This window comes from Babjeviella inositovora (genome assembly GCF_001661335.1).
Source record: "Babjeviella inositovora NRRL Y-12698 unplaced genomic scaffold BABINscaffold_1, whole genome shotgun sequence".
In the NCBI taxonomy this organism is placed as follows: Eukaryota; Fungi; Ascomycota; class Pichiomycetes; order Serinales; genus Babjeviella; species Babjeviella inositovora.
In genome coordinates this window covers 2,123,876-2,138,223 of record NW_017566838.1, presented here as the reverse complement: position 1 = coordinate 2,138,223, position 14,348 = coordinate 2,123,876, and the positions used below count along the sequence as shown (strand labels likewise).

General features: G+C 49.9%; 3 protein-coding genes and 1 non-coding gene across 4 annotated transcripts; 1 reads left to right on the top strand and 3 right to left on the bottom strand.

Annotated features, from left to right (window-relative positions):
- Positions 1-842: 842 nt before the first annotated feature.
- Positions 843-915, bottom strand: BABINDRAFT_t30. The gene has a single exon. It is a non-coding gene; the product is annotated as a tRNA-Arg (tRNA).
- Positions 916-994: 79 nt separating this feature from the next.
- On the bottom strand, positions 995-3,390 carry QDR3 (Qdr3p). The gene has a single exon (XM_019127728.1). The coding sequence runs from the start codon at positions 3,080-3,082 to the stop codon at positions 1,136-1,138; it is 1,947 nt and encodes a 648-aa protein (XP_018988416.1). The 5' UTR covers positions 3,083-3,390; the 3' UTR covers positions 995-1,135.
- A 1,019-nt stretch (positions 3,391-4,409) lies between these two features.
- BABINDRAFT_5954 (ubiquitin domain-containing protein DSK2) lies at positions 4,410-5,502 on the top strand (the record flags this gene model as incomplete). Its single annotated transcript, XM_019132333.1, has 2 exons — positions 4,410-4,438; positions 4,485-5,502. 2 exons carry the CDS (start codon positions 4,410-4,412, stop codon positions 5,500-5,502), a joined length of 1,047 nt encoding a protein of 348 aa, XP_018988415.1.
- A 742-nt stretch (positions 5,503-6,244) lies between these two features.
- Positions 6,245-11,926, bottom strand: MSB1 (Msb1p; the record flags this gene model as incomplete). The annotated part of the gene is made up of 1 exon (XM_019132332.1): positions 6,245-11,926. One exon carries the CDS (start codon positions 11,924-11,926, stop codon positions 6,245-6,247), a length of 5,682 nt encoding a protein of 1,893 aa, XP_018988414.1.
- Positions 11,927-14,348: the final 2,422 nt, after the last annotated feature.

Genomic DNA, 14,348 nt, shown 5'->3' with positions numbered 1-14,348 from the left:
CCGAGCTTCCGGTTTGTAGCGGTCTCCAAGGAATGCAACGGAGATTAAGGCAAAATTCCTACACTAGGTTGCTCCAGTCAGGATGCTCGGCATTATCAAAGTTAGCCCGATAGCCAAGGTGTCCAAAATATAAAGAGCCTATAGACCGGGGATATACAAGGAAAACTTTAAAGTTACGTAATTGTTTAATTAAGGTTCTAGTTCCGCACAGCGGCGTGGCACCTACGGACGTTGAGTCTAGTTGGGTAATTGTATTAGGTCACTTATTTAGTGGATTTACGCTCCCGACGTTGTATGACGTCGGTATATGTCTGTACCGACGCAGATCCGTCGCAGGTAGTCCGTATTTGAAAATATACTTGGGGAATTTTAGCCATTTGCCTCCTCGATAGCTTGATCTATGGTTTCTGTACATTGCCAAATGGTTCTCGGCGAGTATATCAGGGAAGTTATATGCAAGCGTATGTGTATAATGCAATATCCTTCAGCTTCTATATTTGTTGATGAATATTGCATGTATTTATATATAACCAATATTAATATATACTAGCAATTGTTGGTGCTGATACAAGTATCTTAATACCCTGTTGGTGTATTCTAGTTCAAAGTATATTGAAGTAGACCTCCAGTTCGATCTATTATTTACGTATTAAAGATTTTGAGAAATCTAAAATTTCACAAATACAATTTAGGTACTCGTTACTCGAAAATATTTGAAACTACAGGATAGAACAATTGTAGTTCAATATTAATGGAGTTAGTACTAGAAAAAAAACTATATGATGAATGTTATATTAATACCGCATGGCCTACAAAAACTCAAACTTTAAGCCTAAAAATAAAACCCACGGCGAGAGTCGAACTCGCAATCTTTTGATTAGAAGTCAAACGCGTTAACCATTACGCTACGCAGGCTATGACTAGATTTTTATGTGTCACGTGAAAAATATAATATATTAAATAGTCAATCATTAAGGATCGCAATTACTTATATACGCACACCAACATGTAAAACCGTCTTGAATTAGTCACATACCCTAAGTACTTTATAAAAGGATCCACCAACAATAATTATTAAAATATGCAAAGGTCGGACTATAGCCGAACATGAATAACTCACCACGAATGAGCTAAGCTATTGCATCAAGTCGTACAATTTCTGCAAATCGTACTTCTCTCTCCAAGCCTCGCCTCTCTTCTTCAAAATAAAAACATTCATCGCAAGGACAATGATAATCCCGCTCAAGATACTGAACAACACACCGGTTCCCAATGCCACAATCAACGGTTCGGTGATGAAGGTGCAGATAGCAGCCATGATCATCCGTACGAAGTTGTTCACAGCAACCCCAGTAGCACCCTTTCCAGGCAACTGGTCGACGATATATGTCACTGTGACTCCGATAATAATCATAGAGGCAAAGCCAAATAAGGCAGTGCCGATGAGAGGTGTGACCCAGTGAGTGTGGAAGTTGAACGTCCAGCCAATAATCATGAGCGACACAGGAAAGGCACACGCGGCAACGACAACGTTCCAGGAAAGACGGGATTCAGGTGAAATGTATCCGTCTCTGGCCTTCTTCTTTGCAAGGAGGTAGTCAGTCCACCGCCCACCCCAGATCGAAGCGATGAGGTATGTCACCGAGTTGGGAATGTACACGAGTCCACAGATGACGGAGGAAAAATTGTACGGGGCTCTGGCGTACTCGTATGAAAGCGTCATGTTGACAAAGTACAAGATGGCAAAGCAAGGAGCGGAATAAGCTATGGCCATGATGAGCGGAGGGTAGCGCAACAAGTTGAGCGACTTTGTGGGGAGTACCACATAGATGTAACCATAGTGCTTCCACTTCTGCTGCCACGTCTCTTGTTCACATTCCAAGTTCTTATCAGCTTCAAAGATTGCGGACTCGAGCTTTGCCAACTGAAGCCTCTGGAACTCTTCCACGCGTTCCTTGCGCGTTCCCACACGGGACAAGGGTGGTAAGATGCTGTCGGTGGTCTGGTAAGCATCGGTATCCAACCCATCCACAAGATGGATAGAGTTTCTGCTGGAGGAGATGACACTGAGAACACGTTGTAACTTCTGGGGATCGTTGATTGCCGCCTTGGCGCTTGGTCCAAGCACAAGGTGCGATTCGTCATCCGAGGAATCCAAAGAACCAACCTCACTATTGCTAGAATGAAGGGACCCTTCGGTGTCACTCACGTGTTTTAAGCCTGGGGAGCTTTCAATATCGTCGTGGTGGCTGGCAGCCTTTTGCTGCGCGATAAGAGCTTTGATGTTGGCCATGTTGTCCTGACGTCTCAATGTCTCGGGAAGCGCAAAAGTGACGAGGAGTAAGCAGACGCCAGCCCAAATGACCAAGAGCCACTGGGAAGCGCGCCAGCCCCACTTGATACTGAGAGCCCCGCCAATAATAGGCGCTAAAAGCGGACCCATCAACGGGCCTAGGTAGTAGAGACCAAGCGCAAACCCTCGTTCCTCCACCAGGTAGAGGTCGGAGATGGTTCCCGCACCAACGCTCTGTACAGAAGCGGAACAACCACCAACCAAGACTCTGAACACGATTAAGGCACCTATACTGGGCGCAAGGGCCGTGCCAAAGGAGAAGGCAAAAAAGAAAAAGAAAGAAATCATGTAGATGCTGCGTCTTCCGTGACGCTCGCTGAAGGAGGACCACCAGAGTGGCATAATGCCCATGGACAAGAGGTACATCCCGACAGATACATTGACAACCGAGACGGTTGTGTTTAGGTCCTGGCACATATCATCGATAGCGGGTAATACTATGGAGGAGCCCAATGGTCCGATGACTGCACAGATGCCAATCACAAACACGATAAAGTACTTGACTTTTGGTGAGTAGTTTCGCGGGTCGTCGTACTCCGGAACAAGCGTAAGGCTCAGAAGGAGACCCCGCCTCTTGTCCATAGGCACAATCGTGGGGCTGATAGAGGTGGTTGTTGTTGTCTTGGCTAGCGGCGCTGCGTCAGGTGCGGTATCTGGTGCTAGCATAAGCTCCGGCGACTTATGTTCGCTAGAGGTGTCTGGCACCGTTTCTGGATCCAAAAAGGTCATCGGAGGGCTTGTGGGTGGAGGTAAAATAAAACAACCCTAAGGCCAAGCTTATGAAATAACAGTCTGATGGTGTTTTATTGTACCTGGATTTCAGACGCGGTTTGGGTTTTTGATGACAGTCTGAATGCGTATGCTTTTGACCACGATGATTCAGTATGGCCTCAGATGGTTGTGGACTAGAGTGAAACGGGGTTCTGTAGCGGTTGGACTAGCTCTGTAACAGAATTGGGGTTAGTTTCAAAGAAGAAAAGAAGTGATCTGGGGCGTAGAGAAGAGAAAAGTGAGCAGGCGGTAGGAATATACAATTTTATGTGTTACGGCAAACTGCTTCCGATGTATCGCGTGTATGTAGTCTGGATGCGTCATCTGAAATTTCTCGCTTTAAGCTATGCGGTGGAAACGCCGTGCGGCTTTACATTAGCACGCTATGTATTAGTGCTGGGGGGAAGTCAAGTTAAATAATAAAATATTATCAAACTTTAAGGTACAGAGAGCTAAGCCTTTGTGCAATGAACCAAAGGTGAAGCTCACTATAGTATTTGGGTACATGATAGAATGCGGTTCGTTAGCAGGGTCTTTAAGGGCTTGGAGCGGTACCGTTTGGTGAAAAAAGGTGAGTTAATGGTGATGCAAGATTTCCTAAGATTGCTCCGGGTTTGGGAGTATAGAATGTCTGAGTCTCCGAGAGAATATCATATTTTCTTGACAAATGCAATATTTACACCTTTGATTAACGCCCAATCTTCTGCCGTGTGCACCTACAGGCTGCGGGCGAGCTTGGGGTTTAGGAAGGAGTAATCTCTGATCCCTCCACCTCTCTCCAGGTGGGGGTGGATCTCGGTGGTACCTTAAAAACTTGATATATTGTTATAGTAAACCGAGATACGCGTAGTTCTAACGCTTTTATACGCCAGTGCTACAACTCAACTGTACGCGCAGTTTCACGAAATCCTGTTGGAAATCATGATCCAGTGGCATGCAACCGTGACTTGATCTTTAGTCCAGATCTAGCAATTAATCGGGTTACGTTTGAAATATCCATCTCTCCTTAATACACCCTTTATCTAAAAAATATATGGTCAAAACTATGCACTAATATATATATAATTATCCAACGAATAATGCACGAGTCTCCGCCTTTATTACCCGAAATAATGACCCATTCCCCTATTCTCGCAGTCTCCTTGTCCTGCCCTGGAAGCTTCCAGAAGTGCGATATCCGGGTAATCCATTTCGTGGAGAGAACGCCAAAACGAAGCTGGATAAGCACTTATCAGGGCCATCGTGATATCCCCTCCCACAATCCTTATTACTTTAATATATACCTATGTCTGACCCAATCACAATTAATATCAAGTAAGTACTACGACTCTTTCCTCTTTTGTGCCCATCTAACCTCTAGATCCTCCGGTGATAAGAAGTACGAGGTGTCCATTTCCCCATCGGAATTAATTTCCGCGTTGAAGCAAGAAGTTGCCAAGGTTTCAGACGTTCCGGCCGAGACCCAGAGATTGATCTACTCCGGACGAGTCTTGAAGGATGAGCAGACGGTTGAGTCCTACAATATCCAGAACGGCCACACCCTCCACTTGGTGGGCTCTAGAAAGACGGCAGCCCCTGCCGCCGCCCCTGCAGCAGCAACTCCGGAATCCAATAATATTCCGTCTGGGATCGCTGCTGGCCAGGGGTTGAGCCCTTTAAATGACCTTACCAGCGCCAGATACGCCGGGTACGGTGCCCAAATGCCTGATGTATCCCTGTTGCTCGACGCTTCTGGGGGTTTACCCTCGGAAGATCAGCTAGAACAACTCATATCTGACCCTGCATTTGGTTCATCTATGCAAATGATGTTGAACAACCCACAAATGTTGGACATGATGATCCAGCAGAACCCTATGATGCGTGGGATGGACAGAGAACAGGTCAGATCCATGATGTCGTCGCCGTTTGTGCAGAGCATGTTGAGCAATCCGCAGATGATGCGCAGCATGATGAGCATGCAGAGAGGCGCTGGGGGTCCTGCTAGCTCCTTCCCCATGCCAGGCAGCGCTACTGGGACTACCTCTACTGCAGGCGAAGCACCAGCCAACCCTTTCTCTGCCTTCTTGGGTGCTAACTCCGATGCCGCCACCGGTGTTGGTGCTGGTGCCAACCCCTTTGACTTGTTACGTCAAATGGGCGGTATGGGTGGTAATAGTACTAACGCCGGTGCTGCCAATCCATACGACTTGTTACAGCAGTTTGGTGGTATGGGCGGTGCGCCAGCGCCAGTGGACGACACCCCGCCAGAGGTTAGATACGAGGCACAGTTGAGACAGTTGAACGATATGGGCTTCTTTGAGTTTGATAGCAATGTGCAGGCTTTGAGAAGAAGCGGTGGCTCCGTCCAGGGCGCCATTGAGCACTTGTTGAATAACTAGGCGATAGCTTTAGACTGAACACAAAGCTATGTGTACGTAATCGAGGGTTTGTTTTAAGGAAAGCCTTGCACGTAGAGGGAACTCAGCCGTTTAAATTTAATTACGAGAAGCGGGTATTAAAGCAGACGTATCAAGTGGTCTGACACGGCCGATATCATTTGTGTATTTTTCGTTCCTTCGAGGTATACATGGGTAACAATACTTCAAGCTAACAGAGTGGCCGGTAATCCGAAGCTCGATAAAAATAATCTAGCCATCAGATATATACTCTAAATCTTTTCTGCGAAATGTCATTGGCTATTATAGACTACTCAAATCTCCAGCTATACACCACACTAAGTGTTGGTATAATTTGGTTGTTAAACCCGAATTATAGCAGAAGCCAATTTTACACCCGCATTTAAATCAAACCTCCGGCCTTTTTGCGCGTTATTGTAGTTACAGTAATTTCAAGCTCAGATTCTCTGCTATTATCGATGAATGACGCTTTAAAACATGGAATATCGCATTAAAATTTAATCATGCCTCAAATCATGTTTATTGTCAGCCATAACAGAGGGAGCTTCGGCATTCCTACCTGTATAGACAAGAGAAGGCATAAACTAGAATGTTATACACAAGAGTCCTCAAGTGATTACACTTTGTCCTGGTACTCTGTTAGCTGTAGCCAAAGATTACTTAAACTTTAATATCATTCACTATAAACCGTATTCAACTTACGACTACACCACTGATTCCGCTCCTAAATCCCAAAGTCACCGTTGGTGATTGCAGAACGCAAGTTCTTCTTCCCCGCTCCGCTTCGATCGCCGCCACCATGCGGCTTCCCGTGGTTGACCTGCGGCATCATCGCAATGATTTGGTCAGACTTTCCCTGTCTAGGTGGAAGCTGGACTGGATGTTGCGGATAATGATAAGCTGGGGCGTACCCTATAGGAGGTCCGTGGGGATAGTAACCATGTGGTTGTCCTGATGCTGGCTGGGATCTAGACATGTGCAGAGGCATCTTTCCAGACCCAGAGCGGAGCGTATTCTCCCCCGGAGAAGCCACTGGCGGAGCAGCAGCAGGCGGGTAGTAATATACCGCTCCAGGAGGCGGAGGTGGAGGGTAATGCGCATATTGAGGAGCGTAACCATACGGTTGGGGTACGTGCTGACCTTGGGGCAGCGGGCCAGATGGGTAATAACCGTAAGGTGCATGACCGTACGGCTGGGACCCCTGGGGGTGGGGGTGAGAACTATGAGAAACCTGCGGATGTGGGCCCGAGTGATGAGATTTTCGATCGGGCTTGCTTCCATGCATTCGACGACTCCCTTCCTTCAAACCGGCACTATCGACTGATACGTCAGAGGCAGTCTCGGAGATGTCTTCCTTGGCGTTGAGGAGCAGCTCCGGTGAGATCTGCAGACCCTTCTCCTGCTTCATTTCTGGTAGTATTTTGCCCAGCAGATCCGAAACCGACACAACCTCCTCAGAGGCCTTTGACACTGTGCTGTCTTCATCGTCGGAGTACTCTGGGGCTCTGCGACGAACAGATCTCACAGAAGCAGATGTCGAATTAGAAACAGTGCCCAGTGCTGGAGGCGGGGTGGGAGGAGGCGTCACCAAGATGTCACGAGAAGAGGAAGTTCCGGAAGAAGCAGTGGGGGCTCTAGGCAATAAAGCAGACTCTGAAAGGCAGGTAGAAACAGGCACAGGAGAAGTAACAGGAATCGAGGAAGAAGTTTTGGTAATAGGTACAACATCCATCGGAGAAGCAGACTCAGCAGGTACTGGAGTAACAGAAATTGGAGCAGGAGCAACGAAAGTTGTATCAAATTTTGTTTCTCTTTGTCCAGATTTCGCTTCGGTAGTCGCCTCAGGCTTGGCTAGTACCTCTGGCCGTGGCTCTGGAGACAGACTGGCAGATCCTATAGCCCACGGGACTTGTCCACCGGCAGGGCTCACGAGGGCAGCTAAGGATCGCACGCTGCGGAGTTCGCGTTCTTTCGGTTGGCTCAACAGGTTGATCTCCTGCTCGAAGCGCAGACGCAATGCCGCCACCTTTCCGTTTGAATCGGTCGGGAGCTTTTGTCTCGCAGCCAGAGATGGTTGAGACGTTGCTACTGAAGTTTCTGAAGGAGTGATAGGAGACTCAGCGACGGGCTTTCGGACTGGAGCTTTCCTGGCTATAGGCTGGATCTCAATCACTTGTTTCACGATCTGTGGTTTAGAGTCCAAGGTAGAAGTCCCAGAAGTAACTGCCGGTGCAGTAACTACCTCATTGATCTTGATTTTAAGACCTTTAACAACGTTTTCCTTAGCTGATGGGGCTTCATGCGGCAGAGACATCTCTATTGGGTTTATAAGAGCGGCAGGGTTGGCAGATTCTTGATTTGCGTGAATCGCCTCGACTGGACTCTTCGTTGGTACGGGCGGAGCCTTTTTAGCTGGGTTCTTGCTTAATACCGGTGATCTCTCCTTAACTGCGGTTTTAGGTGGCACAGGTGGCACGGTCAAGCTCTCATCAAGTAGGCTTCTGGGTGGCACTGGGTTCTCAATCGAACTGCTAGCTACAGACGTTACCTTTTCCGCCTCATCAGCTAGACTCTTAGCCCCCATTGAGCTATTTATCTCTGGACTCTTGGTTGGTGCTGGTGGTGCATTTGGATGCATATCTGGAAGGGGAACATCGGTCGGATTTATAATCTCCTGCGCCCCAGCCGTCTCAAATGCTGATTTTTCCGGCGACAAGGCCATGTAGTGCTGCAAAAAGTCATTCTCTAATTCTTCCTCATCGATTTTCTTGTCATACACCTTTCCATCGTCTTCAAACGGGAGGCTTTTCTTCTGCTTTACCTCGTCCTGGAGGGACTTCGGGGTAATGGACTCTGCGCGTGTAAAGTCAGGAGTCTTGTCACCCTGGCGGAGGGTTCCGGGAGAGAGCTCCAGATCGGAGACAGATCTGGCAGGAGTCCGCTCTATGTCCTCGCGGATTTCGTCGCGGAAATGCTGGCTGAAGCAAACATCAGAGGGTGACGAGGCGCGGCGAGCCCGAGCCGCGGGCATCAACAGCTTCAGTGTCTGTTTCGGAAGCGAAGCCTGCGAGTTGTTGCGCCGCGGTACTACGCCTATACCCAGCGCCACGTAGACACTAGTACGCCGGCTAAGCACCGACGAGTTTCCACTGTCGTGTTCGTACAAGCCTAGGTAGTCGCTTAGAGCAAAGCTATCGCGCATGGGTGAACCGGTAGTGCTCCGGCGCGAGTGGAGGGTACGCGGCGTCGGGGAGAGGTTTGGCTCGGGGAGTGAACTAGGGTCTGTAGGTGTTGTCGGGCCACCTGGAGCAAAGCTCAGTGCCATGATGATGCTCTGGCGGGTTGCCTTGTTCAAACTGTTGCGCAGCGGGTTCCGCAGCATCCCCAGCGAGTAAACTCGATTCTGAGATGACCCGCTGCGCAGAAGATTCAGACCGAGGTTGAGCACGCTGGTGTTGGAGAACGGAACCACGGGCGACGGCGGCTGTGTCAGTACTTGGACGCTAAGCGGCGTCAGTGGCCCCGCACGGTGCAACCGCGGCACCTGTGGCGACTGGTCGATAATTTGCGATGGAGTGATTGGGCCGTACGCTACGGCGAGCCCGATGTCAATGTTCGGTGGTTTGTGCTTGTTGCGCGTAGGCGGTACTACATCAGTGCTTTTCGACGGCGGTGCAGGCGGTAATTTGCTTGGAACGGCTTCCGCGGGAGCAAGCAACAAGGGCGGTTCCATAGAACGTTTCTTACTGAGCTGTGGCACCACAGAGGGAGCTTCAAGCACCGACAGGCGAACATCGAGCATCGAATGGGTCGGCCGGGAGCGAGCCGGCGGGGTGAACCTCTCAGAGTCAACGTCGAGCATTGAGCGTTTAGGCGTATCCAAATCGAGCGCTTGGGGAGCTTGCGGAGTCGGGGTGGCATCCACCACACCGAGCATGGAGCGTTTCGAGGAGTCCATCGACCGTTTCGGCGTGTCAAATGGACGGGTACCCAGCGGGGCATCGAATGGTTTGACTGGCGGCACTACAGAAGTCAGCAGCCGCCGCGGCTGGAGATCGAGCATCGAACGGATAGGAGTAGAAGCCTGCGTATATCCCTCCTCGCGCGCTTGAGATTCTTCCACCAGCGGTGCAAGCATTGAGGCGTTGAAGATAGAGGCATGCGACGGATGAGAGGCATAGTCCTCGCTGTTGCGCCGGTCGTAGTCAAACGCCATGCCCACCGAGTTTTGCCGCGTGGGATCGAGCGAGCGTACGCGTGGATCAAAGCTGGAGAACACCAGGGGCGACGCGGAGTGGAACAGGTCGGGAACCGGCTTCTCTGTCTCTTTCTCAACGCTTTTCACGTCGAGATCTAATGATCGCTTCTTGCCGTCCAATGTCGGCGTAGTGGTGGTGGTGTCAAAGTCATCCACGCTATTGAATGAGCCAGTGGTGGCCGTCGCTTCCGAGAGTCGCGCCATGATGGTGCGGTAGTTTTGGTACACGTCATCCGTGTCCACCTCGAGCGACGAGGACGTCGCAGAGTACAGTGTGCGGAGGTCCTCCACCAGCTCGTGCAAGAAGTCAAGCCGGGTTGTCAGCTCGTGGAGGCGAGTGTCCAGGTACAAATCCTGCTCTGTGAGCCATATCGGCTGAGACCGGGGCCGATTGGCGATCTCCAGCGAGTAGGTCGAGCTGACTTCGTTGAGCATCCCGGCTATGGACAACCGGCAACTAACCAAGTCAAGCAGAGGGAGAAGATCCTGGTAAAGAGGCTTCGCAGTCTCCACCTCCGGGTTCATAGTCTCCGTCCGGTTGACCGGTTTCAGTCCCTGCACAGGTCTCTCCGCCTTAGGTTTCGTCACGGTTATTCCAGGCTTTGTTATGGCAACCCCGGGCTCCATCATCTCCATCCCGGCCCAAGACCGTGGCTCCGCCCTGGGTTTGTAAAAATCCTTCGCGGGTAACGGCGGGGGTACGAGGACGCTGGCGCGGTTTTCCCGAAAATCCGGATGTTGTTTCTGCAAACGCTTCAACATGGCCATTTCGCGGTCCGTCACCTTGCTCGCGAGCTTGCGAAACTGTCCCTCACGCAACACCTTTTCCTCGATTACCACCCACGAGACGCTGCTGGTATCGGGGTTGATGAATTCTAGCACGAGCGAGCGTCCAAACATGCCGCGAATAGCGGTATTCGCCTCCACGGAGATAGATGACAACCATATCCAGATCTCGTAGTCGTTAACGGCGAGTGTCGATATCTCTGTGATGGCCTGCACCGGGGTTTGTATCGGCTCGTCACGGTAGTCGTTATCGGTCGTCATCCAGCCGTTGTGCAAGTCGTGGGTAAATACTTCGTCGTCCTCGGCCATGTCCCAGATGCGCCGCGAGCCGGGCGACAACTGCTCGACAATCTCTTGTGACGACTTGTATTTAAAGATGGTGTAGAGGAACTCGTACTTGGACGAATGTTTCTGCGAGAGAATTTGGATGCTGTCAGAGACCTTCATTATGAGCTCGCGCGGCGAGACCGAAGCCTGGGTGGTATTCACAGTCAACACTGGGACCTTAACGGTCGTAGGTTTGAGGAGCACCGCCAAGTCTTCGCTGGGCGAAGTTGGCGGTGGATACGCGTGCGAGCTGAGCAAGGTCTTGAGTGACTTTGGCAAGCGCAGCTGCTGAGGGTCCGGAGGTAACATGGAGCGCAAGAACGACAACATCAAGTGGAACATCGCGTTGGTGGCGGGGACCCAGGCCTTGAGACCCTTGGTGAAGGTCATGTCATCCGAGGGAAAGTCCATGGAAGTGGGCGTGGGAAGCAACATCAGCATGCGGCCGTCTACCTGCTCGGGTGCGGCAGCGTTAAACGCCCAGATGGCACTCAACTTGGAGATCTTACGGCCACTCATCTGGTTCTTGGTGGAGTGCGCCGCTATGGACACAAGGAGGTCCATGAAGTCGTAGACGATCGACGCGTGCGACGCGGAAGTGAGGCACTTGGGCATCATCGTGATGAACGCATCGCGGGGGTAGTTGGCCTCACGCTCCTGGCGTCTGAAGGCGTAGTAGGCTTCCCAGCCAATGACCTCACCATAAGGCAAGCGCGACCAAATATACTTGAGAAGCGCAAGAAGTGTATAGTCGTCGTACTCCACAAGAATGTACTCCCACGCTTGGAAGTCGCGGAGAAGCCTGCCTTGGGGGAAGAGTTGGAAGAGTATAGCCTCGAGCTGGAGTTGGTCGAACTGCGGCCGGAACGGGAGCATGATGTGTTTGGTTTTGCACGCGCCGGACTTTTTTAGGTGTGTGGTAATGGCATGGATAAGCAGGTATATTTTGCGCTTCAGGAACTGGTGAGAGTTGATGGCGGTCATGTGGGCGCGCATGGGCAACCCCGTAGAGTCGCCTTCAGTATTATAATCCATGGGTTTCGTCCGGAGCGAGAAACAGAGTGTGAAAAAATGGATGTTATGCGAAGCGTGCGTAGAGTGCTAGACAACAAGTTTCGGTGGATACTTTGAGCGACTCAAGCAGGCAAAATCTGATCCGGTCCTCAAAGCAAACTATAACGGCGAGGAAACGCGCAACAAGAGCAGATAGATTCAGAGACAAAGGTGGATCCCAGAGGGAAATGACAGGCTTATTCTTAGAAGGCAGAGGCTTTGGAAACAGTTCTTAGTGGTATCTTGGAGGCGTGCTATTTGTCCTCGATGGCTGGCAAGACAGGGCTAGCGTGCTTACGTTAGAAGCGATGATGAAAAACCCGAGGAATGGTGTTAGTGGCACGGATGGAAGTAGTAGGTACACGGTGAAGGGATAGCGTCGCCTGGGTATTTGATTTGCTGGCGGATCCTTGCAAGGTATGGATGCAGATGGTATCGAGTACGTGTAAGTGCTGGGATCGGATTAGCAACCCACGGGAATAGCGCGTGTCGAGTTGAAGGGAGATAAACACAAGTGTGGAGGTAGCGCTAAGACAAACAGTTAAATCGGCTGTAAAACTTTAGCGTCACGAAGGCTGCGGTAGCGGTACGCAGGCGGTGCCCTTTTAGGTCTCGTACTGCTGGCAGTTCGCGCCTGTCGCCAGCGATTTTGCGCTTTTCCAGCGTGCATTGCGTGTAGCCAGGTATGCGTAGCAAGCCGAACCAGAATGTTTATCGCATGCGACACAATATTCTGAATTCAATACTATATACTTGAAGCACTGGCCAGCTTATTTTGGACATCTTTAATCCGTCCCTCAAATGGTCTTTTATGCCCTAGAGGGAAGGGAATAGGAAGCTGCAAAGTTTCTGCACCGCCACAACAACTGTACAAATACAGACAGGACGCTCTGCACACGGCACAAGCGTGCATTAAGGTGCAGATTAGGTAGCCGACACCTGATCTTCTTACTAAAGTATGAGGAGCAAATCCTTCGATGCAGCTACAGGCGCAAGAGAACAATGTAAAAGGTTCAGCCTTAATGTACACGCTTCTTTCCTGATTACTACGGGTTGTTTTATGTCTTTGTTATCAAGGCTTGACTAGAAAGGAGTATCAATTGCCACATGGCAACCGCGTGGTCCAACAGAAATGCCAAGCCACGTTAAACCGCGTAGTCTGGCGTCGCTGACCGTTGCAGCACCAATACTTTCTCCTCGATGCTCGATGGGCTTAACACGGGATAGTTGCCACTAAGAATGATTAGAGTTGGCCCAGTCACTTCCTACAGTGCGATATCTAGCCTTGATAACTGTGTTGCTGATATACGCTAGTTTCAAACTAATACCCTAGACACTCGCAATCGGTACATTTAATGTTACAGATTCTTGCCCATTTACAGAAGGCCGTCTCACATATCAATTACCACTTTTGCGCACCGTAGCCCGCTAGTCCTTCGAGTAAATCAAAGTATAGGCACATACGGCTGGCCCCACATTAGTCAAAATGGCACATGTATAAATCCGTGAGTTCGGCACAGTTTGCAAAGTATAAATGGTAGATTTTAGGAACTAAGAAAACCGTTTTTAATAGAGTAACCGGACCCATCGGTCCATAATCCTGCTTCATACAGAACAATGCATAACAACTGGCAGATGGGCTTCCTTTCCTTAACACGTACGGCATTACTGGTTGAAATTTACTTCGTTGAAATTTATTAAATCCTTTGTTGGAACTTGAGCGAACAAATTGCGACAAAGGCGCAAAAAGGGGTGTGACAAGCATCTACATGTATGCATTGATAATCTCGGCTATGTTGCTGGTTACGGTTCCGATTCAGGGGTTCAGGAACACGAGCCCTTTAGGGAGAGGTGGGAACAGGCCGATTGAGATGACTCACGCTATTGGCGGGGAGTTTTTGACGGCACACGTATCAGGTCTGGTGGCAAAGCAGCGACGGTGATTATGAGTTTGCACCGCCACCCCCTGGCTCCCCTAGCCTCTTCACGACCAGTTGGTGCATAGTCGATCGCACCCTTTCCTCGTTTGGAACAGTACAGCACATTCTGGGCGCACCTAACCCACATTCGCGACATTCTCTAATAGGTACAACCAAAAACCACTTGTACGAGGCGGGGGCGAAACCACGCCCCTGGCCAGAAGCACACTAGAAAGGCATATTTATCATCAATATAAACCACGCCCATCCCCAAAAAAAAAAAAAAACCATACGCGTCTTCGTCTTCTAGACACGATGGCAGCTTCAGACGGAGAGTTTCAAAATAGCGTGATCCGAAAAATTAATCTTGGAACATAGAACGAACCAGCTGGACGATCAGGTGCTTCCAGGAAGAAGCTTTACCCATCTACCCGGACAACAACAAAACCAAAGACCAATAAACAAGTAACCAGTCCAATTTAATT

Coding starts and splice junctions, on each gene's coding strand:
- QDR3 (XM_019127728.1), bottom strand. CDS start 3,082: ATGACCTTTTTGGATCCAGAAACGGTGCCAGACACCTCTAGCGAACAT.